The 25403-nt window shown below is 40.2% G+C and overlaps 2 protein-coding genes across 4 annotated transcripts in view; one reads left to right on the forward strand and one right to left on the reverse strand.

The window, feature by feature from the left end:
• The window catches only part of LOC111080910 (serine/threonine-protein kinase Tao), a 35259-nt gene extending 10419 nt beyond the window's left edge, over positions 1-24840 (reverse strand). Inside the window, exons 1-5 of one of the 3 annotated variants that reach the window (XM_022376763.2) lie at positions 24593-24840; positions 22634-22952; positions 22070-22574; positions 10463-10816; positions 9809-10387 (exon numbers count right to left, since the gene is read on the reverse strand). In XM_022376763.2, coding sequence (XP_022232455.1) covers positions 9809-10387; positions 10463-10816; positions 22070-22574; positions 22634-22863 — 1668 coding nt within the window. In that variant the 5' untranslated portion in view covers positions 22864-22952; positions 24593-24840. Of the gene's footprint in view, positions 1-9808; positions 10388-10462; positions 10820-22069; positions 22575-22633; positions 22953-24278; positions 24412-24592 lie in introns of those variants that run through there. The other 2 variants (XM_022376761.2, XM_022376762.2) reach the window with 2 other exon arrangements.
• Positions 14278-15586, forward strand: LOC121404195. The gene is made up of 2 exons (XM_041593424.1): positions 14278-15218; positions 15335-15586. Exons 1-2 carry the CDS (start codon positions 14477-14479, stop codon positions 15382-15384), a joined length of 792 nt encoding a protein of 263 aa, XP_041449358.1. The 5' UTR covers positions 14278-14476; the 3' UTR covers positions 15385-15586.
• Positions 24841-25403: the final 563 nt, after the last annotated feature.

Genomic DNA, 25403 nt, shown 5'->3' on the forward strand with positions numbered 1-25403 from the left:
ATCGGGAAGCAATGCGGTCACTCTAGCTAAAACATAATCTTGGGGACCTACGAGTTGACTTGAGCTGCTTTTGACAGCATTTTAAGCTCCATATTCCCCAAAAAATTTAAAAACGTGATCCAATCCTTTGCTCAAAATAAAATAACCTAACAATACGTAAAAAAAACAAAACAAAATAGTACGAATAAAATTAAAAAACCTTAAACAAATTAAAGAATTAATAATAATAAAAACAGAACTAAAGTAAGTTAAAAAAATTAAGTTTTATTGCCGGATACAAATGTACGAGAAGGTGTTTTCTACCTCGGGACAAATAATAAATGAACTCCGTACACGCTTATTAAGCTCTAACCTTGATAAATTGTTATTTTTATACAAGAATATGTTAATAAAAACGTATATGTAATTAAAATCGATGTTAATAAAGGTATTAAAAAAAGTATAATATTTCGTGTTGGACCGTGTTCGGAAATTTTTTAGCCGTGCGTGTTGAAAATTTTAATTCTCGTGTCGTGTTGGGTCGTGTCGGAAAATTGCAGTCCATGCCCATCTCTAGTTTGGAGTTTCCTCCGGCAGTGGACTCTATGCCGGAACCTATCTGTTGAAATTCAACACGTTATAGAATTTGATGACGAAGTTTTCTCCGAAAATGCCCTCTGGACTCCTCGTAACTTTTAAAACCTCGCGATACCTATAATCGAAATACCTAGCACAAGTAACTGGATCTGCCCTAATAAGACGCGCATTTTCGTCGCAAACTAAATCAATGGCTTTTTCTTCATTCTATCTACGTTTTTTTGAGTAAAACAAGCAACTCTGGCCACCGCGTTTCAGCAGCAGACAGAGTGATGAAAAAAGTCGGCAGGCCAAACCGACGAATCATGGCCATAACCTTCTTCTTTTCATCCTCCCAGTGAGCTGGAGACGAGCGAATATCTCGAAGAACTCTATATTCCTCATCGTGATTAATAAGTCCCCCTATGAAATTCGCATTAAGAGCGTTGGTTGCCGTTACTGCACTGGAAATGCTCCGCTTACGTAAGCAGATTGAAATGTTATTGCGAATCTTAATGAGTTCTAATTTCTTATAATTGAAAAACAGTTTATCAGTTCTACAACCTCTCCTATCTACATTTCGAAGCTCTGATCTAACTATGGTTGTATAAGTTTCTGAACATGGTCTCTTGACGCCTGCGTAAATGGTGGGAAAGGATAACTCTTCCGAGTCAATGTCTAGTATCATGTCGAGAGGTCTTTGGCCTTCGTCTGGTGCTATTCTAACAGGTGTATCATTAAATGCGATGTTATTTTCAAGCAGAGTTCCCTGACCTCCAGGGTTGAGCTGATCAGCTTCCAAATCCTCGTCAGGATGTGCTGGCTCTGCGTCTACATTCCTATCTCTATTCTGCATCACTTCTAATACGGCAGCGTCTGCCTGAGATGCTACAAATTGAACTGTATCGGATCTAAATTTAGACATCCATTCCCCGTTAACTTTAACATCATGCTTTTTTTATAGATCTGTGGTAACTAAATAGCTGAGAGCCTCAAAAACTTTTAAAGGTCTAATGGTTTCAGCCATGAAATCAGCACCAATTGCCAGTCTACGTTTCAGGTGGAGCTGAACAACCTGGGCTTCATGGAAAGCACGTGGAAGTTTTTCGACGGCTTCGTCTATCGAAATAGGGATGTTTACTACTGCTCCTATAATGGCATTTTGGCCTCGCGATCCGTCTAATAGACTCAAATTTATCATAAATGGAAGTCGAGGAGAAATCAGTCGTTTCTCTAATTTAGTAAGCCCCTTTTAAGCAGTCGGGCAGTATGGGGAAATCTAATCCATTTTGGAAGAAAAGTTTAGGCCTGTTGCCTTTCCTTATTTTGCTGTGGCATGTTCTGCAGAACTTTAATTTTTGGCAGTCAGAAGGGAATTCTAGAAGGCTAGAATTTTGTAAAACCTCGCGAGAAATTTTACAAATTTGTTTGGGGAACCAGGGGCCTTTACAAGAAAGGCAAAACTGATCAGGACCCAGCTTTACATTCCTATTATAGACTACTTTTAGAGCTTCTAGGCCAGTAAGCCTGATTCTGGGTCCTATCTGAGCCCTATCCTGGGAGATATTTGCTCTTTCCTGCTGAATTCGGGAGGCGTTTCTCAAGTTTTGCTCAAGCCTATTACTGCTATTGCTCCTATATTGGCTAGCTCTCTGACTAGCACTTCTGGCAGCGTCCATTGCGGACCGGCATGAGCAGTTTGACGTGCCAGAGTGTCTCGCTTTCGCAAGATATGCCTACGATCTATTAAACTCCTTTCTTGGGCCCTGCAAACTCTCTCCTGCTCTCTTTCTAACAGTCGTCTCCGTTCATTATTTCTACGTATGCGCTGTCGCCTCTCTGTATTTTCTTGCTGTTCTCTGGTCCTATAGACCACGTCCTGTCTACGTCTGGACCGATGCACAGTATCGGCCGCTTGCTCCTCACGTCTAATCTGTGCGTCTGTTCGTCTTTGTATGCGTTGTGCTGTATCTTGTCCCTGCTCTCTTGTCCTATAGTCCGAGTCCTGTCTTCGTGTGGACCGACGCACAGTATCGGCAGCTTGCTCCTCACGTCTAATCTGTGCGTCTGTTCGTCTTTGTATGCGTTGTGCTGTATTTTGTCCCTGCTCTGTAGACCTATAGTCCGAGTCCTTTCTTCGTGTGGACCGACGCACAGTATCGGCCGCTTGCTCCTGACGTCTAATTTGTGCGTCTGTTCGTCTAACAGTATGGTCGGCTGTATTTTGTCCCTGCTCTATAAGCCAATACCTTTGGCGACGTCTCCGTCTGGCCCGACGCAGAGTGTCGGCCACTTGGCCCTGTCTCGGAGTCTCCTCGCCTACTCGTCTTTCTATATTTCCTAAAGGTTGGTTCCGTACCCGTGTGGACCCACGCACAATATCCGGGAAGGCAGCAGCGGCACCGAAAAGCGCGCGCGATTGCACCGACGGAGTTAGCTACTACTAATAGCTTCTAACTCACGATCGGCGCAGAGAAACTAAGTCCCTATATCACTCAGTAGCAAGCACTACTTTTAGCTAATAATCTAAGAGCTGAACTAGTTTAAATATGATTAATTAACTCACTTTATCGCAATCGGCAATCGGAAAGGCTCTATCGCTCACGGTGGCTCGATATTGACTGGTCAAACCAATACAATTGCTTACTGAGATTCCGCGGTTTTTTTACTCAAGAGCAAGTAAAAAAGTAGAGCGCAAAAGGAAGAAAAAAACCGAGTCAAAACATGCATGCGTAACGGACAATTCAATGCATATGTATGTATGTATTTACATATGTACCGCAAACCAATCTGTCTGAGCCATTTTTATGCAAATGTTTTAACTAGAATATTTTTATACTTCTAATTGCATTCCCATGGCGTGGGGTGGTAAATGATTTAATTTACTATTTCTCTTTGCTATCTCTATTCGCTGTATGTATGTGCATGCATGTGTGTAAATAGACAGCCGCTCATATTCTCAATTGAGAGAGCACCTGCCTGAGTGGGCAGAGAACTCTCAAGTGGAAACAGAGAGATAGAGAGAAAGACTCAAAGACATTTCCGCGGTTTTTTTTCTCATTCCTTTCACAGGAACTTTAAGAGTCAAAACATTTGCGTGTCACCCCTCCCCTACATAAATAAACGTCTGATTTTAACAGCGCATGTAGAGGCTAAATGAAAGATCGGAAATATCTTAAATATATATTTAATATTAATATATTTTATTACTAACATAAATATGTAAATATACATGTACGTGTAGTCATATGTGAATATGAATGTAAATTTATGAAATTGCCAACAAATTGTTTACCAATTGCTTGGGTGGAAGGAGACGATGCCCTATCTCTCTCTTTCCCTCTCGTTGGTCGCGCTGTTGGAAAAAGGGTCATATTGAAATGTTGGTTAATGCGGGAGGAAGGGGAAGATCATGCAAAAGACATGAAAAAGCAAGCAGGTAGCGCATCGCGCATCTCACTTGTGGAATTGTGGACAGGGCCGGCGTTACGTGTTATGACGCTCATGTTGCCAAATATAACCGAAATATTTCGCACTCCATCGAGCTATACTAATATACATTTTCAATAAATTTCCCTTTTGGCGCCCCCTAAAATTTTGCGCCCAGACGCTAAGACCGGCTCTGATTGTGAAAGGGGAAAGAGAGAGATAGAGACAGAGCCAGCCGCTGGTGTTTTAGATTTCGCGTTTGTTTTAAAGCCTAGTACTCAGATCGAAAAACTTTTGCTAGCAAACAGATGTCATATATTTTTCGAGCGACCAGTGGTTTAGAGGTGTGCCCTGCATTCCGAACGGTTACACTGCTCAGACCGCTGCTTGGTTTTGTTTAAAGTTAACAAAATTCACTTCTTCGGCTGGGGCCGCTCTTCCCCAGGCATATCCTGGGCTCCCCAATATTTTATTGGCAAGGTAATGTGTCTGACTATCAGCAGCAGCAGATGGCGACGCCACCCGGTGGTCGGCCACCGTGAAGACAAACTATTTTGAAAGCAATATTTGTTTTATATTTATGAAAATTAATACAAATATTATATTATAATATCCATATAATTGTCCTTTATATAATGCTGCATTAATTAGATTCTATTTGTCTTCATTATTAAAATATTTCATTTGGTTTTTTGTTCTCTTATTGCAATGTTTGCTTCGTGTTTGCTGGCAAAAGATATCAAATTGATATCATTTTCGAGGTGGGTCGAAACATACCAAAAAAACAAGAAAATACTTCTGATACGTTTCCAGTACATACCGACCTTTTTTGTTTTTTGATCTGAGTACTGCCTTCCGTACAGAGCACAGTGGTCGATTCTACCAATCCGGCAGGCAATAAATGAAAAATTAAAATGTCGAATCTTGTTAATTTTTTTTTACTTTTTGGAAAGTAAACATCCCACTGATATTTATTGCGATATTTATATATTTTTCCTATCGATAGTCCAGTACCTGCACGCGGTTGGATCGCAGAAAACTTTTCTGTCTATCCCTAAGTACATTTTTCCGCCTTTTTATGGCTTTTGGTAAAGCAAAATAAATCTTTATGTTTTGCGATTTGTATTAAAATTACCATCCATTTTTATCATAGTTGGTAAGTATTCAACAAAAAAAATATGTGTTGGTCCTGTGCTTACATGTATTAATGGTAAATCGTTGTAGAACTTAACATTTCCTTTAGTGTGCTTTTAATAACATACCCGACACTTGCATGGAATAGACCTATTGACATCCGCCCCCATTCGCCTTCAATCTTTTTCTCTTTATGAAACCAGTCTTTTTTTAATCTTCTGTGTTGAAACAAATTGCAACTACGTGCAACACGTTAATTTATTTAATTTTATAGGGAAAATGGCAGTGTCAAAATGCACGCTTTTCGCGATGTTTCGTAAGGAAACTGAGTAAGAAAAAAAAGCTAAACCGAGTTGGATCCATGTTTTCACTCAATTAATTGATAACACTACTCGACAAAATCGAACTTTTTTTTTCCTCAAGGATCCAAACCGACTTTTTCTGATAGATATGGGGATTTAAAATTTTTTTTAAAGAATTATGGTTTTTTTTTGCTATGGCAGAACTTTTTTTTGAAGAATTTTTGAAGTCTGGTATTTTTTTTTAAGCTTTTTTCAGAGGTAGCGCTTGTTTTTTTCACATAGCTCTAGTATCTTACGTCTGGTTGTAAGGAACTTTGCTATTTTGAAAAGATAATTAAAACAGCTTGAAGTAAAGCCCAAACACTTTGTGATTACAGCTGGGAAATATAAAGCATTGAAATGCAAAAATGATGATTTTTGTGCGGTATTTTTTACGAAATTTTGACTTTAAAAACTCAGGAAAAGTCGAAAAAAAAGTATATCCTGTGTCCTCTATTTTTTTGTGTATAGGTGCATTAATTTGGCGTCGTTCAAGGTATCGCTCATTAAAATCTATGGAGAGACTTTGGAGCTAAAATTCGTTAACCAAACCTAAAAAATGGAAAAAATGAACAAAAAATACCTTTTGGAAGGTTGCGAGCTCAACTCGAATTCAAAAAAAAGTTCTGCCATAGAAAAAAAAAATATCATCAAACCATTTCTAAGCCCCAAATCTTTAATAAAAAGTTGGTTTGGTTCCTTGAGGAAAAATCGTGTTGACCAGTGTTGTTAGCGAATAAAAAAAATTAAGTAATTTTGCCTCTGAGTGAAGTGTACAGCAGAAATTTAAAATACTTCAAATAACAGACCAAAAATTTTAATTTTGACCTATACCTTTTTTGTATTAATATAAAGTGATTATGAAAACATTTTATAATATTTTGAAATACAAAAATTATTTTGTTTTTTAATTTATTTTTAAAAGTTTTTAAGGTAAAAAAAAAAATTAAAAATGTATTTAAATACTCCGCGGATTTATATTCCAAAATACAAAAATATTTTTAAATATTGTACTCATTTATTTTTTGAGTTATCAATTATTGCCTGCCAGATTGGCAGAATCGACCACTGTGCAGAGCCTAGAAAACAGTTTTTGCCGTAAAACATTTCTTATCGGTTTCATACGAATATCAACCCTGATTCTGTTCGCTAGGTGTTTTTTTCGATCTGAGTACTAGGCTTAACGGCCAATTCTCATTATTTTTAAAGGGATATTTAGACGACAACCTGTATTCGCTGGTCCCCCTCCCCTTCCCTTAAATATAACGGCTGATTTAAACAGCTGCATGTATGTACGATCTACATTGATATGGATATGTACATATGTACATAAGTAAATGTACGTATGTATGTATGTACATTAGGCTGGGCCAAAAAATATTTTTTTCGAAATTCAAACGGGACACCCCCTAGTTTTTATACCCGTACTAAAAAAAAGAGTTAAGGGGTATATTAGATTTGTGGTAAAAGTGGATGTGTGTAAAGCAGAGAAGGAAACGTTTCCGACCCCATAAAAGTATATATATTCTTGATCAGCATCAATAGCCGAGTCGATATAGCAATGTCTGTCTGTCTGTCTGTCCGTCTCGTTGAGCGCCTAGATCTCAGAGTAATTGTAATTGTAATTGTAACCCTCCCCGAGGGTGTCGGCTGCGCAATGGGCACTGCATTATCACGGACAACGGGTAATACATCGCCGCTTGCTCTGTCCGAGGTAATGTAGTGTTTAGCTAAGGCAAAGGTCCAGGTCTTTCCGATAAAAAATCGGGGGAACTGAACCAGAGCCAATGCTGGAGGGCCCTGGCGGGTAGGCATAAAACGCTAGGGTGTGGTTCCCCCGATAAATATGAGCTTTATGGACCTTCGGGACACAATGAAGCGCGGAAAGGATCAAGCAGGGAGAGGTATGTCAGTTCAAACGTCGGTGGAAAGCGTGACAGCTACCACCGGCGGGCACGGGGAGGAAAAATCCTCTCTGCGTGTCGCCAGCGGTCACAATTCTGATATATGGCAGGTCATATTAGTTTTAAAGCTACTGCCACCAAAATGCCTCACCTCAAGCTGGGCCGCACGGGTGCCGTTGTCAAGACAGACTCAGACCTGGAGAGCGTGATCAGCGTAGAACGGGGGAAGAAAGCCTTCTCTGCTCGCCTGAACCAGATACCAGCTCCCTGCGTAGGGAAGGGCCGAAGCGTTCTAAAGAGATGAAGGCTAAGGCTCAGTACAAGGCGGCGCTTACAATCCAGAGCCGGCTCCAAGGAAATGCCATGAGGAGAAAGCCAAGCTAGCCTGGGCCGAACAAAGGAAGGACGTCTGCACTACGCGCATGCCCCAGAAGAAGGTATCGAACGGCGGATTCGCCAACAAAGTTTAGGAGATGCTTGCCATCAAAAGGCAACTTTCAGCCGAGAGTGCCATCAAGGATACTCCGATGAGCAAACGGAAACGCGATCCCAAGGTGGCAGTCCATCCACCCAATACGGCAAAGAAGCCTGAACCCAAGGCGAAGGTCAATTAGGTGACCGAACGATATCTGATCGTGGCATTGTGCATGCGCGGCTCGTGGATGCGCAGTTCACACGAATGGAAGAGGACCCATCAGCCTCCATGCCCATGTTCGATGGTGCTGGGTTGCTTAACGGGGTCAAAACACTCAAATGTATGGATGACCAGGTGAGGTCACGCTGAGGTGGCTGACGCACACGGTCTGCCAATTTGAAGCGATGTGGGATGGGTCCAAGCTGGAGGTGGTGGACAGGGAGATAGTCCCGTCTATATCCAAAGCAAAGGTACCTTTTCCCGTCGCAATCCAAGTGGACCGTGCGCTGAAGCTGCTACAACGGCAGAATCCAGACGTGCCTGAGTACAGGCTATATCCCTATTCAATGGAGGACCTCGAGAATTGTCTTCCTTCCAATGCAGCCATATGAGCCCCAAGGATTATAGACCGATCAGCCTCACCTCCTTTCTACTCAAGACACTAGAAAAGCTGCTGAATCTACAAAAATCAGGAACGATGTAGGGGGACAGATCTCAACCAACCAATGACTACACCAAAGGGAAATCGCTAACGGCACTGCATTCGCTAGTAGAAACCATCGAGAGAGCCCTTCATAATAAAAATCACTGGATCTACATTTCGGTGGTGCGACCGACTCTGCTGTATGGAGTCTTAGTGTGGTAGCAGGCCGAGACCTGATCAGTATATCTGACTACATGATCCCCCGAACTTGCCTGGACGTCAAAACCACATCACTCATGGGACCAAACGACTGGAAATAGGGTTGGGATCAGAATGAGCACCTTAACATAAACACAGACGGCTCGAAGATGGAAGGAGGAGTAGGAGCGGGCATATACTGTACAGACCCTAAAATAAGGCAGTTCACGGATGGTCCACACGACGTGGTCAACCTGTTCGTGGACAGCCAGGGATAAGATCCATGCAGTCGTCAGCGGTCAGTTCTAAAAATGTCCTGGCAAGCAGGGAGGCATTCGATTTCCTAAGCACGACAAAGTCAGTGCGGATAAATTGGGTTCTCAGCCATCAGGGCATCAAAGGTAACGAGAAAGCAGACGTTCTGGCGAACGAGAGGACTGAGAACGTTCCTGTCTCCCTTAGAACGCTACAAAGCGATATAGAGAGACGGGCATACATACAGGCCAGAAATAGGTGGAGTACCACCACCTGCGGAACCGCGAAAACCATGTGCAAGGAGCGAAATGGGAAACTCAGCCACTACCTACTGCACCTACCACGGAAGGACAGCAGGATGTAAGTGGAAACACTTACAGGTCACTGCCTGGCTGCAGCATGCAGTTAAACGTAAAGCTGGCGCACTGCACAGGGCAGAGAGTGTGCGAGCGAGAAAGAGAATAAGTAGCGTCAGCAGCGCCGGAGGACGTGAGGGTTGCCACTGCAAATAAATTTCTTCATTCTGGCTATAATAATGATTGCCCCTCATCTGAGAGCTTCTACCCACACAAACGCACCCACCACCGCATTGTTGTGAACAAAAGAGCACATATTTGTGGTTGGGGAGTAGAAAAACATATCTTAGTGATAGAGAGCAAAATTGAGAGACTTTGCAGCAAAGCAGGACAGAATATACGGAGGTCTTTAAACGATCGATTATCAGTTAAATATTGGCTGGATATTGAGTGTCTATTGAACGCGGGAATAGATGGTGATGAATGGCAATCCCAAACTACCGAAAGGTTTATCATATGAATATTCCAATGGAGATAGACTGTTCTGCAACCTTAGCAAGACTTTAAATAAGAGTAAAAAAAGCTTTAACGGGAGGGAGAGATAGACAGCACAAAGGAAGGAAAGCATGTAAACGCACCTGCATGTGCTCCTTCTGTTGCTTGGTAACAATGCTGGTGGTGCGTATAGTGGCAAAGTTATTGGGGCCGTGATCGTTGACAGCATTGGAGATGGCTTGCTGCGAGGAGGCCGAAGAGGCTGCATAAACGGCTGCCTGGGCGGCAGGAGTTGTCAGATAGCGCGGCTGGCATACGATTGGTGGCATACGATCAGCTCCAGGGCCGGAAGCCGGCGGCCCTCCACTGCTGCCTCCTGTGCTATGACCTATTCCGCTAAGATGCGTGATCATGGAAAGCGTTGCGGCGGGCGCTGGCACGACAGATGCCGAGTTAGTTGGCGTCACATTGTTGTTCATGCTGTGCATGATGTTAGGCAACGGCGGTCGATTACGATGTCGCGATGAGTTCCGCGAAGCGCCGCCGACCGGAACCACCTGTTGCTGTCCGCCGCCACCACTAGGCCTGCTGAGCTGCGGCTGCTGTGAATGATAGTGATGATGCATGGCAACTACCACTGCAGCAGCCGCCTGCTGATGATGGTGCGCAGCGATATGGTGATGATTCTGTGCAGCAGCCGGTATAGAATTCGATGATGAGCTCTGCAAGAGGGGACATATGAAAATGATTGGAATTCAGACCAGGACTAGAGACAGTGGGGCTGCGGATAGGCATACCTGACTACTTGCTGCTGATACACCAACAGAGTGTATGGAGTGTTCCGAAGTAATACTATTGCTCTTGCTGCTGTCACCGCCGACATGATCGTCCTGTTGGTCATCGGCATCGCCCATGGCACTCTCTGTCTCGCACGTGTCCACCATGAGTATCTTCTTCATCTTGCGGTAGTTGAGGTTATCTAATTCGCGCACGGCCGATTTGGTGCGAGCTATTAGTTCTAGCAGGACCGTATCGGAGCGCGGTCGTGTAACATACTCATGCAGCAAGAGCTCTTCCGAAGAAGGACGCTCGGGAGGCATCTTTTTGAGGCACAACTCGACAAATCTACAGAATGCATCTGACCAGTCATTCTTCTAAAGCGGTAAAGAAATTTTTGAATTATTGATATTTTGTGGACAAGCCTTCCTTTTGGACATCAGAAAGGATTAGGTACATAGGCTAATAAATGCATGATGTATAACGTTAACGATTTAATATCCAAAGTATTTACACATATAGTTAAGAATTCTCCAATTTCTAACTGCATATTTGCGAGGGCGGATCAATAAGTCCCAGACTTTTTGAATTTTCCGCCTCTTAATTGATTGCCCTTTTTTTGTCAAGGGCATCTATTAACTGATTCCTGTCAAAATTGTAAGAAGCTGCGCCAGTTTGTTTGTGGTTTATAGCAATTGATAGTAAGCTTCCTCTTGCTTTGATGAAAAAATGGGAAAAATGAATTTCGTGCTCTCATTAAGCTTTTTTTTTCGGAAAAAAATCATCACTGAAACCAAGGAAAAGCTTGATAAGCTATTTTTCACAGATTTCAATGGTAAAAAAGTGGTTTACTTTATTTGGTTGTGCCCGTACAAGCACAAACTATGCCTCACATCCTGGACGCCCAATTAAGATCTTATACCCGAAGAAATTGAAATAATTCTCGATATGGAGTTGGCTGCTCGGAGATTGAAATGGCAAGATATTCTGGAAGCCATAGGCAACCATACAGCTAAGTGGTTTTTATACCCGTACTCAAAAAGAGTTAAGATTTATTTGATTTGTGGTAATCATGGATGTGTGCAACGCAGAGAAGGAAACGTTTCCGACCCCATAAATTTAATATTCTTGATCAGCATCAATAGCCTAGTCGATATAGCCATGTCTGTTTGTCCGTCCGTCTGTCTGTCCATCCGTCCGTACGCCTAGTTCTCAAAAACTATAAGAGCTAGAGCAACCAAATTTAGTTTCCAGACTCATATCACCTTTACGTTAAACAGACAAACTTGCCCTTCATTATGTCTGAACAATTAACATTCCACAAACCACTGAAGTAACATACCTTGGTGTTCATCTGGATAGAAGGCTTACTTGGCGTAAACACATCGAAGCGAAGAGAAATCTACTTCAATTTAAAGCTAGTAATCTACATTGGCTAATAAACACCCGTTCACCACCAAAACTGGAGTACAAAGTACTTTTGTACAATGCAGTTCTTAAACCCATCTGGACATACGGTTCCGAGCTATGGGGAAATGCTTGCGTTAGTAATTTAGAAATAATCCAGAGAGCTCAATCGAAGATACTAAGAACTATCACTGGGGCACCATGGTACATACGGAATGAAAATATCCATAAAGACTTAATTGTAGGATCATTTAAAGATGAAATTGTCAAAGTGAAAGCAAAGTACCAGGCCAAGCTTCAAGCCCATCCTAATAGACTTGCGCAGTCTTTAACTTGGCACACTAGCCATACACGACTCCGGCGAAGAGACCTCCCCACCCAGCAATAATACTTAGCTAGGGACGTACTCTAAGTAATTAAGTGTAATTAATAAAATAAATATATTAGGCTAAGATTTGTATAATTGTCGTAAGTCTCTAATAGGGAAGATTCGATAAATAAAATCCGGTAATAAAAAAAAAGACTCATATCACACTGCTACCAAAGACAATATAAGAATAAGATGCGTAACGCTCATACATTTCAACTGCCATATGCAAGCCAATTTTCGGCAAGCCACGGCGAGCGTACGAATCTTAAAATAGAATCCGCTTGCATTTGTGAGTACACACAGAACCAGCAAGTGCGTATGTGTGCGTACTTGTGCGAAGCGGACGATTTTCGAGACGAAACCCTTTTAATGAGTTGAGAGACGAATTTATTTACAGTCGCTGAATACGTCCCACGCTGAATACCCTAATGACAATTATTCCAATGTGAAGTCATGTATTAAATATATTATGTACTTTTATATAAGTATATCCGCTCATTACACTACTCGACAAAATCGAACTTCTTTTTCCTCAAGGATCCAAACCGACTTTTTCTGATTGATATGGGGCTTTAAAGCAGTTGGGCCCGCAACCATCCAGAAAGTATTTTTTGTTAATTTTTTAGGTTTGTTTAACGAGTTTTAGCTCCAAAGTCTCTCCATAGATTTTGATGAGCAATACCTTAAACGACGCCTTATTAATGCACCCATACACAAAAAAGTAGACGTCACAGGATATAAGTTTTTTTCGACGTTTCCCGAGTTTTTAAAGTAAAAATTTCATTAAAAAAAACGCAAATCATAAATCATAATTTTTGCAGTTCAATGCTTTTTATTTTCCAGACGGTAAGCTGAAATCACAAAGTGTTTGGGCTCAACTTCTAGCTGTTTTAATTATCATTTTAAAATAGCAGAAGTTCTTTATAACCAGACGTAAGATACGAGAGTTACGTGAAAAAAAGAAACGCTACCTCTGAAAAAAGTTTAAAAAAAAAAAACCAGACTTAGAAAATTCTTCAAAAAAAAAGTTCTGACATAGAAAAAAAATTTGTTATCAAACCATTTCTAAGCCCTAAGAAAAAGTTAGTTTTGTTCCTTGAGGAAAACTCGTGTCGAGTAGTGTAATCAGCCTGCGGTAGCTGCCAACCCAGAGGAGATTTTTCAATCCATGAGGATTCCGGATGCTGTCCGACAATTACAATAGTCAACACTAGAATTAGGCTGTTGCCCAAAAGACTTTTTCTTATAGATTTCGGGGTTTAAAATTTTTTAACGAATTATGGTTTTTTTTATGGTGTAGTTTTTTTTTTTAATTTTAAAAAATCTGGTATTTTTTTAATGTTTTTTTTCAGAGGTAGTGCTTCTATTTTTCACATAACTTAAGTGTCTTATATCTGGTTGCATAGACTATTGCAGTTCTGAGAAGCTGACAAATGCAACTATAAATCGTACCCAGAAACTTTGAATCTGCAGCTTAATGCCTGAAAGATATTAAGCTTTCAAATTCAAATTTCATAATTTATTTGCGGTATTTTTTTCGACATTTTGACTTTAAAAACTCGGGAAAACTCGAAAGAAAAATAATTCTTTTTTTGAAGAATTTTCTAAATCTGGTATTTTTTTTAAAGCTTTTTTCAGAGGTAGCGTTTCATTTTTTCACGTCACTCTAGTATCTTACGTCTGGTTATAAAGTACTTTTGCTATTTTAAAATGATAATTAAAACAGCTAGAAGTTGAGCCCAAGCACTTTGTGATTTCAGCTTACCGTCTGGAAAATAAAAAGCATTGAACTGCAAAAATTATGATTTTTTTGCGTTGTTTTTAACGAAATTTTTACTTAAAGAACTCGGGAAAAGTAAAAAAACGAGAAGGAACGTGTGAGTCGCTTCTGGGGACGCGACTCTACTTATACCCGTACTCAGTCAGTATATACATGTAAAGTGGTAGTATTGGCGTGAGTCGATAGTCCTCACTCTGATCGCCCACCACCAAGGATTGGTCCATCTCAAAGTCGTCGTCGTTGATATGTCAGTAGTTGAGTTGGTCGGCAGATGTCAGAGAGTAAAGTTGAATAAGTTGTTTCTAAAGTCGTCAAAATCAGCAGTTCTGTTAATTACATATAATGAAAACCTTTAAACATTATACATTCATATATCCTACTTGTGTACAATACTCAATAAAACACTGATAATATAAAATTATCTTACATGGGGGCTCAACCTACGAAAGTATACATGTGATTACGCACACAACGATAATGATGATGCGTTCAGCTAAAAAGAACAAAAAGCAAAGCGGACCAAATGAGAAGCAACAAAGAGGACAGCAGAATAAAGAAAGAATAAAGGCTGATGAAGGAAGGGTAAAAACGGACGAAGAGAAGACACCAGAGGCGAAAACAGGAGAAGCTGTCAAAATGGACATAAACAAAACTTTTTTTGTCCCATTTGACGAAATAGAAGAACCAGAAGAAAAAACAGAGAGCGAACAACATGTTGGGCTTCGTGGCGCACCAACAGAAGTCACGATCCACCACGACGCAAAATACTCAAATATCAGCGCGGAGATGAGCAACAACAACGAATTGAGTGAGGTGCTCAAACTGCTGGCAACAAAAATTACACAAAACGATTCCAGTAAAAATAATATCCCAATCGAGAGCTTTTCTAAGGTTGTTCCTGAGTTTGATGGAGTGTCAATTCCAATTAAGCAGTGGATAAAATGTTTTGATGAAAATGCCGACGCCTACGAATTGACTGACAAGCAGAAATATGTGAACGCTCGTATAAAAATTAAGGGAACAGCAAAGTTATTCCTGGAGACCACCACTGTGTCGGATTATCATACGTTGATTGGATTGCTGTTGGATGAATTTGACAAGACCCTGACCAGCGCTGAGGTACATAAGCAGCTAAGCGAACGAAAGAAACACGAAAACGAGAATTTTCACGAATACGTCTTAAATATGCGAAAGATAGCTGCTCTTGGATGTGTAGATGATGAGTCGGTGAACCGTTATATAGCCGAGGGAGTAAAGCTGCGTGACGATCTAAAATATCCCTTATACAGTGCTTCAACATTCAAGGAACTACGAAGCCGATTCGAAACAATCGAAATTATGACAAAATCAGCAGTGGACCGCAAACAAGCAGCGAAAAAGTATGACGTCGGTAAAGCAGGAACTCTGGGAAAACGATTTGACCAGAATCAAAGGCATTGTTTCAACTGTGGATCAACGCAACATATGAGAGCCGAATGCAAGGAAGATACTAAGTGCTTTAAATGCAACGGCAGTGGACATACATCCCGTGATTGTCTGGGCTTAAAACCAAGCGTCAATATAACACTAGTCAACACGATTTTTCCTCAAGGAACAAAACGAACTTTTTCTTAAAGATTTGGGGCTTAGAAATGGTTTGATGATATTTTTTTTTTTTCTATAGCAGAACTTTTTTTTAAAGAATTTTTGAAAACTGGTATTTTTTTTTAAAGCTTTTTTCAGAGGTAACGCTTGTTTTTTTCACATAACTCTAGTATCTTACGTCTGGTTGTAAAGAACTTTGCTATTTTGAAAAGATAATTGACGCAGCTAGAAGTTGATGCCAAACACTTTGTGATTTCAGCTACCGTCTGGGAAATATAAACATTGAAATGCAAAAATGATGATTTTGTGGGTATTTTTTACGAAATTTTGACTTTAAAAATTAGGAAAAGTCGAAAAAAAATTATATCTTGTGTTATCAATTTTTTTGTGTATAGGTGCGTTAATTTGGCGTCGTTTAAGGTATCGCTCATTAAGATCTATGGAGACACTTTGGAGCTAAAATTCGTTAACCAAACCTAAAATATGGAAAAAATGAACAAAAAATACCTGAAGGCGGCGGGCCCAACTGCCAATTGGGAACAAAGGAACGCGATCAGGTACCAAATGTACAACCCTTGCTCGTTTGCTTTGTTCCCAATTGGCAGTTGGGCCCGCCGCCTTCAAAAAGGTATTTTTGTTCATTTTTTCCATTTTTTAGGTTTGGTTAACGAATTTTAGCTCCAAAGTCTCTCCATAGATTTTAATGAGCGATACCTTAAACGACGCCAAATTAACGCACCTATACACAAAAAAATAGAGGACACAAGATATAATTTTTTTTCGACTTTTCTGAGTTTTTAAAGTCAAAATTTCGTTAAAAATACCCCACAAAAATCATCATTTTTGCATTTCAATGCTTTATATTTCCCAGACGGTAAGCTGAAATCACAAAGTATTTGGGCTCAACTTCTAGCTGTTTTAATTACCTTTTCAAAATAGCAAAGTTCTGTACAACCAGACGTAAGATATTAAAGTTATGTGAAAAAAACTATCGCTACCTCTGAAAAAAGCTTAAAAAAAAAATACCAGACTTCAAAAAAAAGTTCTGCCATAGAAAAAAAACCATAATTCTTTAAAAAATTTTAAAGCCCCATATCTATCAGAAAAAGTCGGTTTGGATCCTTGAGGAAAAAAAAAGTTCGGTTTTGTCGAGTAGTGTAATCAGCGAGACAAGGGAAAAGGTGCTGTTCATCAATAATAAAACTGTGTCATGTCTAGTCGATACAGGAGCTGACGTGTCTCTTATGCGAATGAAAATATACAAGGAGAAATTTGCTGAATATCCACTGCAGAAAAGTTTTGCTAAATTGTACGGCCTAGGAAACATTGTCACATCTGTGCTGGGTGCGTTAGATGTGCAAGTGCTGGTTGATGGAATTCGTACGGAACATACATTTCCCATCGTTCCCGATACAAAACTCAATGTCAACATAATTATTGGCTACGACTTTCTCAAAAAATTTATTGTTGTTTTGGAAAATGGAAAGTATGCTTTTACAGAAGGAGATAGCATCGTTGAGGCAGAGGCTGATCATAATGTTTTCAATGTGGTAAGTCAGGACATGGAATTAGACGTTCCTCAAAAATACCAAGCAGCAGTCAAGCAGTTAATTGATAATTACAAGCCGTCTAAAGTTGAGCGAACCTGTCCTATAAAGATGACAATTATCCCTAATTGTAAGAATATGGCATTCAGAGAGCAACCAAGTCGATATGCAGCAGCAGAGAGAGAGATAATTCGCAACCAAGTAGAGGAATGGTTGGAACAGGGCATTATACGAGAATCCTACTCTGACGTGGCGAGTAAAGTTGTTTTAACCAAAAAGAAAGATAAAACGTTGAGGCTATGCATAGACTACCGTGTCTTAAATACGATGGTACTGAAAGATCGATTTCCGGTCCCGCTTATAGACGAAGTTCTCGATAAGATGCAAAGCGCGAAATATTTTTCTGTCTTCGACTTGAGGAATGGATTTTTTCATGTCGAAATCGATGAGCCCAGCCGCAAATATACAGCTTTCGTGACAAAAGAGGGACTGTTCGAATTTAATAGAGCTCCATTTGGCTATTGTAATTCGCCTGCAGTATTCGTAAGGTATGTCACATATATTTTCCAACAGCTGATAAATGAAGGTATTATGGAAATGTATATCGACGACATAGTTGTTTTTGGGCGAACAGCCGAAGAGTGTCTAAGCAACATCCAGCGCGTATTGAAACAGGCGCAGCAGTATGGACTCGACATAAAATGGTCAAAATGTCACTTTTTGAAGGAGCGTATCACTTTCCTTGGTTACGAGATAGAAAATGGGAAGATATGGCCTGGGAAAGAAAAGGTAAAAGCTGTAAAAAAAATTTCCGATGCCAATTAATATCAGAGGTATTCAGGCGTTTCTTGGACTTACTGGCTATTTTCGCAAATTCGTAAAAGACTACGCTTTTATTGCCAAGCCATTAACGGAACTGCTGAAGAAAGATGCCGTTTTTAAGATAGAAGGAGCACAAAAACAAGCAGTAGAACAACTAAAAGCAGCACTAATAGAGGAGCCAGTGTTGAAGATTTGGAGTCAAAGCGCCAAAACACAGTTGCATGTGGATGCATCAAAACATGGCTTTGGTGGAACATTGCTGCAGCAGCACGATGGTAAATGGCACCCCGTTTTCTACTGGAGTAAGAAAACAACACCACAAGAGGAAAAACTTACCAGCTATGTACTTGAGGTAAAGGCAGCATACCTAGCAACAAAGAGACTCCGCCATTACCTGTTAGGAATAGAGTTCGACTTGGTAACAGATTGTGCGGCTTTTAAACAAACGATCTCCAAAAGAGATATTCCCCGAGAAGTAACGCCGTGGCTGATGTACTTGCAGGATTTCACCTTTAAAGCAGAGCATCGTGCTGGAAGCAGAATGCAGCATGTTGACAGCCTGAGTCGTTTTCCGGTGATGATCGTGACTTCCGAAGTTAATGCACGGATCAAAAGAGCACAACAGAGTGATTAACACTTAATGGCAGTTAGCGAAATTCTAAAGCAGAGACCCTATGCAGATTATGTTCTCAGAAATAACCTTATCTTTAAGCAGGTAAATGGCCAAGATCTGTTGGCAGTACCAAAATGTATGGAAAAGGAGATAATAACAAACTCACACAATTTTGGCCACATGGGAGCGCAGAAAACAATTCACGCAATTCAGCAGGACTTTCATATACCACACTTGGAGAAGAAAACGAAGCAGGTAATTTCCAATTGTATCGAGTGTATCACCCATAATCAGAAATTGGGGAAACAAGAGGATTATTTGCACGCTATCGACAAAGGCGACACACCCCTCTCAACGTTGCATGTGGATCATTTGGGTTCATTGGACAATACATCGAAGAACTACAAGTATATATTTGCTGTCGTAGATGGTTTTTCAAAATATACTTGGCTATTTCCTACAAAGTCGACAAATGCGGAAGAAGCTATCAAACACCTGGAATCATGGGTTTCAATATTTGGCAGCCCGCAGAGAATTATCAGCGATAAGGGAGCGGCGTTCACATCGCATTCATTCAAGGAATTTTGCGCAACGAACAATATTGATCACGTCGAAACAACAGCTGGCGTTCCAAGGGGTAACGGACAGATTGAACGGGTTAACAGGGTTATCATTTCAGTACTCTCAAAAATGTCAGCAGCGGAACCAGCAAAATGGTATAAATACACATCGCAGGTGCAACAGGCCATAAACTCTCACATACATGCATCAACTAGATACACGCCGTTCGAAGTCATGTTTGGTGTACGTATGAGAAACAACTCCAGTGCTGAGCTTCTGAGGATCCTTCAAGAAGAGATGCTGTCGAACCTGCAAGAAGAACGTAAGGAGATTTGGCAAGAAACCAGGCGCCAAATCGAAAAAGCCCAAGCTGCTTACAAGGAGAGTCACGACAAGAAGAGAAAGGGGCATCATGGTTATCAGCTAGGCGACCTAGTAGCCATTAAGGTGACGCAGTTTATAACTGGAAGGAAGTTATCCAACAAATATATCGGCCCGTATGAAGTCATTCGAGTGAAACGGAACGGCAGATATGATGTTAAGAAGGCAGCTGAATTTGAGGGTGTACTACAGACCTCTACAAGCGCTGACTTTATGAAGCTGTGGCGCTATGCTTACTGCGAGGAAGAAAATGAAGAGCAGAGTGAAGAGGAGGAGACATCTGGGACAGATGTTTTGCAGGATGGCCGAATGTAAAGTGGTAGTATTGGCGTGAATCGATAGTCCTCACTCTGATCGCCCACCACCAAGGATTGGTCCATCTCAAAGTCGTCGTCGTTGGTATGTCAGTAGTTGGTCGGCAGATGTCAGAGAGTAAAGTTGAATAAGTTGTTTCTAAAGTCGTCAAAATCAGCAGTTCTGTTAATTACATATAATCAAAACCTTTAAACATTATACATTCATATATCCTACTTGTGTACAATACTCAATAAAACACTGATAATATAAAATTATCTTACATACATTTTTGAGCATATGATTTTTTAGAATTTTAGAATTTAAAAATAAATTTTACATTTTACATTTTTCTGCTACATCTGCTATCTACATCTACAATGTATATTCTTCATCTAATCTGTAGATTATACATGTACCATTTAGATTCTACATCTCCTCCGCTAGGGGTTGCTCGCGCACTGAACGCGGCGAGTGTGCGAGCGAGAAGGAAAATGAGTTGCGTTGTCGTTGGCGGGATGGGGAGGGGAAGCAACTGAAAATTAATTTCTTCATTCTGGCTATAATTATGATCCGATCTGATTCAGATTCGGCAGTCTCGTAGATATGGTCATTCTCTACGATACTGCGTTTTTAGTTTTATCGTATCTTTAAAAATGTGCCTGCCACAGATTTTCGTCCTTTGTGTTGGCGGAAGGGGGCGGGGCGAAATTTTGAACAACACTTGTAGCAGTGTGATATCACATGAGTCTGGAAACCAAATTTGGTTGCCCTAGCTCTTATAGTCTCTGAGATCTAGGCGCTCAACAAGACGGACAGACAGACAGACAGACAGACATGGCTATATCGACTCGGCTATTGATGCTGATCAAGAATATATATACTTTATGGGGTCGGAAACGTTTCCTTCTCTGCGTTACACACATCCACTTTTACCACAAATCTAATATACCCCTTAACTCTTTTTTGAGTACGGGTATAAAAATTATATCCTATGACCTCTATTTTTTCGTGTATAGGTGCATTAATTAGGCGTCGTTTAAGGTATTGTTCATTAAAATCAATGGAGAAACTTTGAAGCTAAAATTCGTTAGCAAAACCTAAAAAAAAAAAAAAAAAAAAAATGAACATAAATATCTTTTTGAAGGTTGCGGGCCCAACTGCCAATTGGGAATTGGTATCGCGATCAGGTACCACTTTTCGACTTTTCCTGAGTTTTTAAAGTCAATATTTCGTACAAAATACCGCACAAAAATCATAATTTTTGCATTTCAATGCTTTATATTTTACAGACGGTAAGCTGAAATCACAAAGTTTTTGGGCTTTACTTCTAGCTGTTTTGATTATCTTTTCAAAATAGCAAAAATTTTTACAACCAGACGTAAAAAAAAGGAAGCGCTACCTCTGAAAAAAGCTTAAAAAAAATATCAGTTTTCAAAAATTCTTAAAAAAAAGTTCTGCCATGGAAAAAAAAATATCATCAAACCATTTCTAAGCCCCAAAACTTTAAGAAATTTCGCATGGCGTTATGTATCTTATTCTTATATTGTCTTTGCTGCTACCTTTTCAAAATTTCGCCCCGCCCCATTTTGAAACCTGAAGAATTGGATCGCGGAAAAAGATTTGAGTCCAACTAAAATAGAACTATGTTGAAACTAAAATGATTTTTTATTTAAAAATCTTTTTTTAATTCAAAATCCGCCCTCGTATTTATACAATAAATCCTCCTTACTTGAGGCCTCCCCCTCGCAAAGTACCGGCTTATCGAGATGAGGGGGCTCATCGGCGCCATTCGGCGTAAGGCGTCGAATCCTGTGCCCAACTCTATTTAGTATCCTGTAATACCACAAGTAAAATCGTACGCGAGACAGCGGACACGCTGAACTAAGTCAGATCACATTCATTCACACTCACGTGGGTCCTGGATCACACAGACATCGCGGAAAACGAGAGCACTGACGAGTGTTCCAGACCCGTATCGGTCAAAAACAAACGGAAACAACTGCGAGACGTCGTCTCGCAGATGATGGGCCGTGCAAGAACGATAGTAGAGTGGCGGTGGTACCTGTCCCCGCTTGTGGGATCTCACGCTCGCTCTGGCCCCATTGCGACCCTAAACGCACCAAGGTCTTCTGAGTGATCTCGACGGCGGTCGTGAAGCCCAACTATTTGCAAGTCTATCGAACAGATCCGATATTTGGGGCTTTTGGTGAAAACTTAGATAAAGATAAACGCACACGTCCATATTTTTAAAGACGTTTTACTTACCGGAAGCATCGGCGACTCATTTTGGGCAATGTGATAGAGTGCGGACATTGCATTCATGTTGAAGTAGGGCGGCTTTCGTTCAGCCAACTCAATGCAGGTGATGCCCAGAGACCACACATCTACCTTGCCATCGTACTGGCCCTCGTCCATAGCCAGGATAACCTCGGGAGCCATCCAATAGGGGGTACCGACGAAGCTGTTGGCGGGGCACTTGATGGCCGCACTTCCGAAGTCAGCCAGTTTAACGATACCGTTGTCTGTTAGTAGGATGTTTCCAGCCTTTATGTCACGGTGGATGCGACCGAGAGAGTGCAAATAACTCAAGCCACTGAGTACACCCAGGCAGATGGCAGCGATTTCGTCCTCGTGCAGAGGTTTCTTGTGCACCTCGATTATATCCGAGGCGGAACCCACACAGTACTCCATCACTAGCCAGGCGGTTGACTCGCGTAGGTAGCAGCCTTTGTATTCAATAGTATTCGGATGATTCAACTGACGTAGGAAGCTGTATGGTGTTAAGGAGTTCATAGATTAACGAAACTAAATTGGAGCTGTTATTTTTACCGGATCTCTTTGAGTATGTCCTGCCACTTCTCTTGACTTTGTTTACCCGTATACGACATCTTCTTGATGGCCACAATCTCCTTGGTGAGATTGCAGCGGGCATAGTAAACGGCACCAAACGATCCATGGCCGATCTCACGCAAATCCTCAAAAATCTTTTCCGGATCATGCTTGTTGAATAGATCGGCTATTTCCGGATCTTTGAGACTACCAGGGCGTACCGAAGGCATAACTGTCTATCATACTCCAGCCACCCAGCTCCAACTGACTTAATATTGCTCTCTATCACGCCTTTCTCTTGTTTTCTCCTTTTATTTGTCTGCAAAGAAAAAAAAAAGGGATATGATCCTGGAATTTAGTCAAGGTGGAAAAAACGGTTTGCGTTCCATACAGGAAATATCATTTAATGTTATTGAATCTTGCTCTTTGTTCTCCTGATTCTATTGCGCTTCATTAATTAACATTATCAGAATAAACTGAAGTCTAGGAAAAAAAGGGGTGGGATATCAAGCTCCAAAGGTGAGAGTTACCAATTTGGGTGTCGACCACGTATGCTTTGAGCAGTTAGCTGGAAAAAAAACTAAGTGATTCAAGGCTTAGTTCGTTTACATTCTTTTCCACATATTCTGACATAAATCTTTCAACATTCCCCAAGCAGCACGCCCCACTTATCAAAAATATTTTTATTGTTGGATTTATCATGTTATTTGTATTTTTGTCTTTTTTTATTCTGGCCTACTAAGGCGTTGCGGCGCTTTAAAAATTGAATACCGACGAAGATTGAACTATTTTGCCTTACATACATAAACCATTCTAAAAATGTCGGTAATTGTATTGAATAAAAAAGTAAAGAGTGGAGTACACACATGACCGGCTAGTTCTGAATATATGCGATGGGGGCACGGAATTTCATAAAAAGTGATGCGATTGCCATGTTGCAGATGCAAAAAAAAAAAACCACACACACACACATTGCGAAGTGTTGGACGCGAGTGCGTTCGTCCATTAGCGCTACCGATAAAGTAAATTTTAGAAATCCATCGTAAAGCTGCATGAAAAAACTTAAATTGTTAACTTTGGAGCATTTATTATGAAAAAGTATTGCCTTTTTGTTTATATCCCATAATTTTTGTAGAAACACGCCTTATTTTCCTGAGCACCGTCTTGCACAATGAGCAGCGATGTCGCCCTCACAAAGACGGGTTACAAATACACACTAGCGTGGTCATACATCAATATAAGTATGTATGCGCATAGATACGTAATTATCTATATTCACTTGCTGGTCGGTTGTTGTTTTGCATTTTATATTCCTTTTGAGACAACCATAAATTACATTTAAATAATATTTAGTTTGGCTGCTTTCTGAACTAATTTTTGTATTTAATGTTTTCTTTTTGTTTTTTGGTGCAGACACAACACCAAAATATAAACACAAAAAGTAAAGGTCTCAGACGTCATCGGCGATGCTTCTTTTCTTATTTTAGCTGCTTGTTTAATAACTTTGCGACTGCATTTGTAACTTATTATGTATGAATTATCTGCAACGATATAAAACGCTGAATTTCTGTGTTATTTCTATGCAAGTTCAGTTGCATTTGCATACGTAGTAGCACACGGAGAGCAAATGAATAGATGTACATACATATACAACATCAATGTATTTTGATTATTTTCAGTATCTCAGCTCTTGTATAACTTAACGCCGTCAAATTGGTTGCTGAGTGTTATCACAAACATTACACAATTCAAATTTAAGCAGGTTTAATCATTTTTGCTATTCGGTGGCCGTTGCCATTTTTACTTGGACGAAAAAAAAACAGGAAAAAGAAGAGTATGTACACACACTAGCACGCGTATACACAAATAAATAAAATAAGCCTTATATATATATAAATATATATATATATAAATACATATATATAAACATATATATATGGTTTAGATTCAGCCGCTTACATTTTGTAATTAGTAAATGTTTCCTAATTTATCAGCGCATATATTTTTTTTCGAGTAAATAAGCATTTTTTTTAATGACTGGTTTCCCGATGCAGTTATTTTCCCTTTACATCTTCGCATTTGATTATCATTTGAATGTGTCAATTCCGGATAAGATAGGTTTAAGTTGTTTGGCACTTCGAATTTCCAATTTCCGTTTACTCGATTTTTTAATTAAATTGTATAAAGTTCACACACACATACAGCAATGAAGAAGATGATGAGGAAGAGAGAGCGAGATCTGAGAACAATCGATACGCCTATCGAAAGATTTCAATTATAAGCCTAGTACTCAGATGAACTAAAAGGCTGTGTTATGATGTTATGACATTAGACTTTGCTAACTTTGCAGCGAAGGGATATCTGTCCGTTTTTAAGCCTAGTACTCAGATCCGAAAAAACGCCTCGCGAACAGAATCAGGGTTGATATTCATATGAAACTGAATAGAAATTTTTTCGCGAAAAAACTGTTTTCTAGGCTCTGTACGGAGTAGCCTTTTCCCACACAGCACATCCATGAGGAACGGTGGGAAATCTTGACAGATGTGAAACTCCGATTCCCACTGGCGCCATTTACCATCCACCATCCATGAAAAATAGCTGATGCACACAATTTGTTGCGGCGGAAAATTTTTTTCTTTTATAATTTAAATGAATATTAATAATATTGCAATAGTTGTGAATTTGATTCAGCACCAAGAAATATTCTTGCACAATCTAATCATGTTGCTGGACACGGATGATGATAATAATGTGGTCAATATTGACGAGG

This window comes from Drosophila obscura, unplaced genomic scaffold (assembly GCF_018151105.1).
Source record: "Drosophila obscura isolate BZ-5 IFL unplaced genomic scaffold, ASM1815110v1 contig_188, whole genome shotgun sequence".
Classification (NCBI taxonomy): domain Eukaryota; kingdom Metazoa; phylum Arthropoda; class Insecta; order Diptera; family Drosophilidae; genus Drosophila; species Drosophila obscura.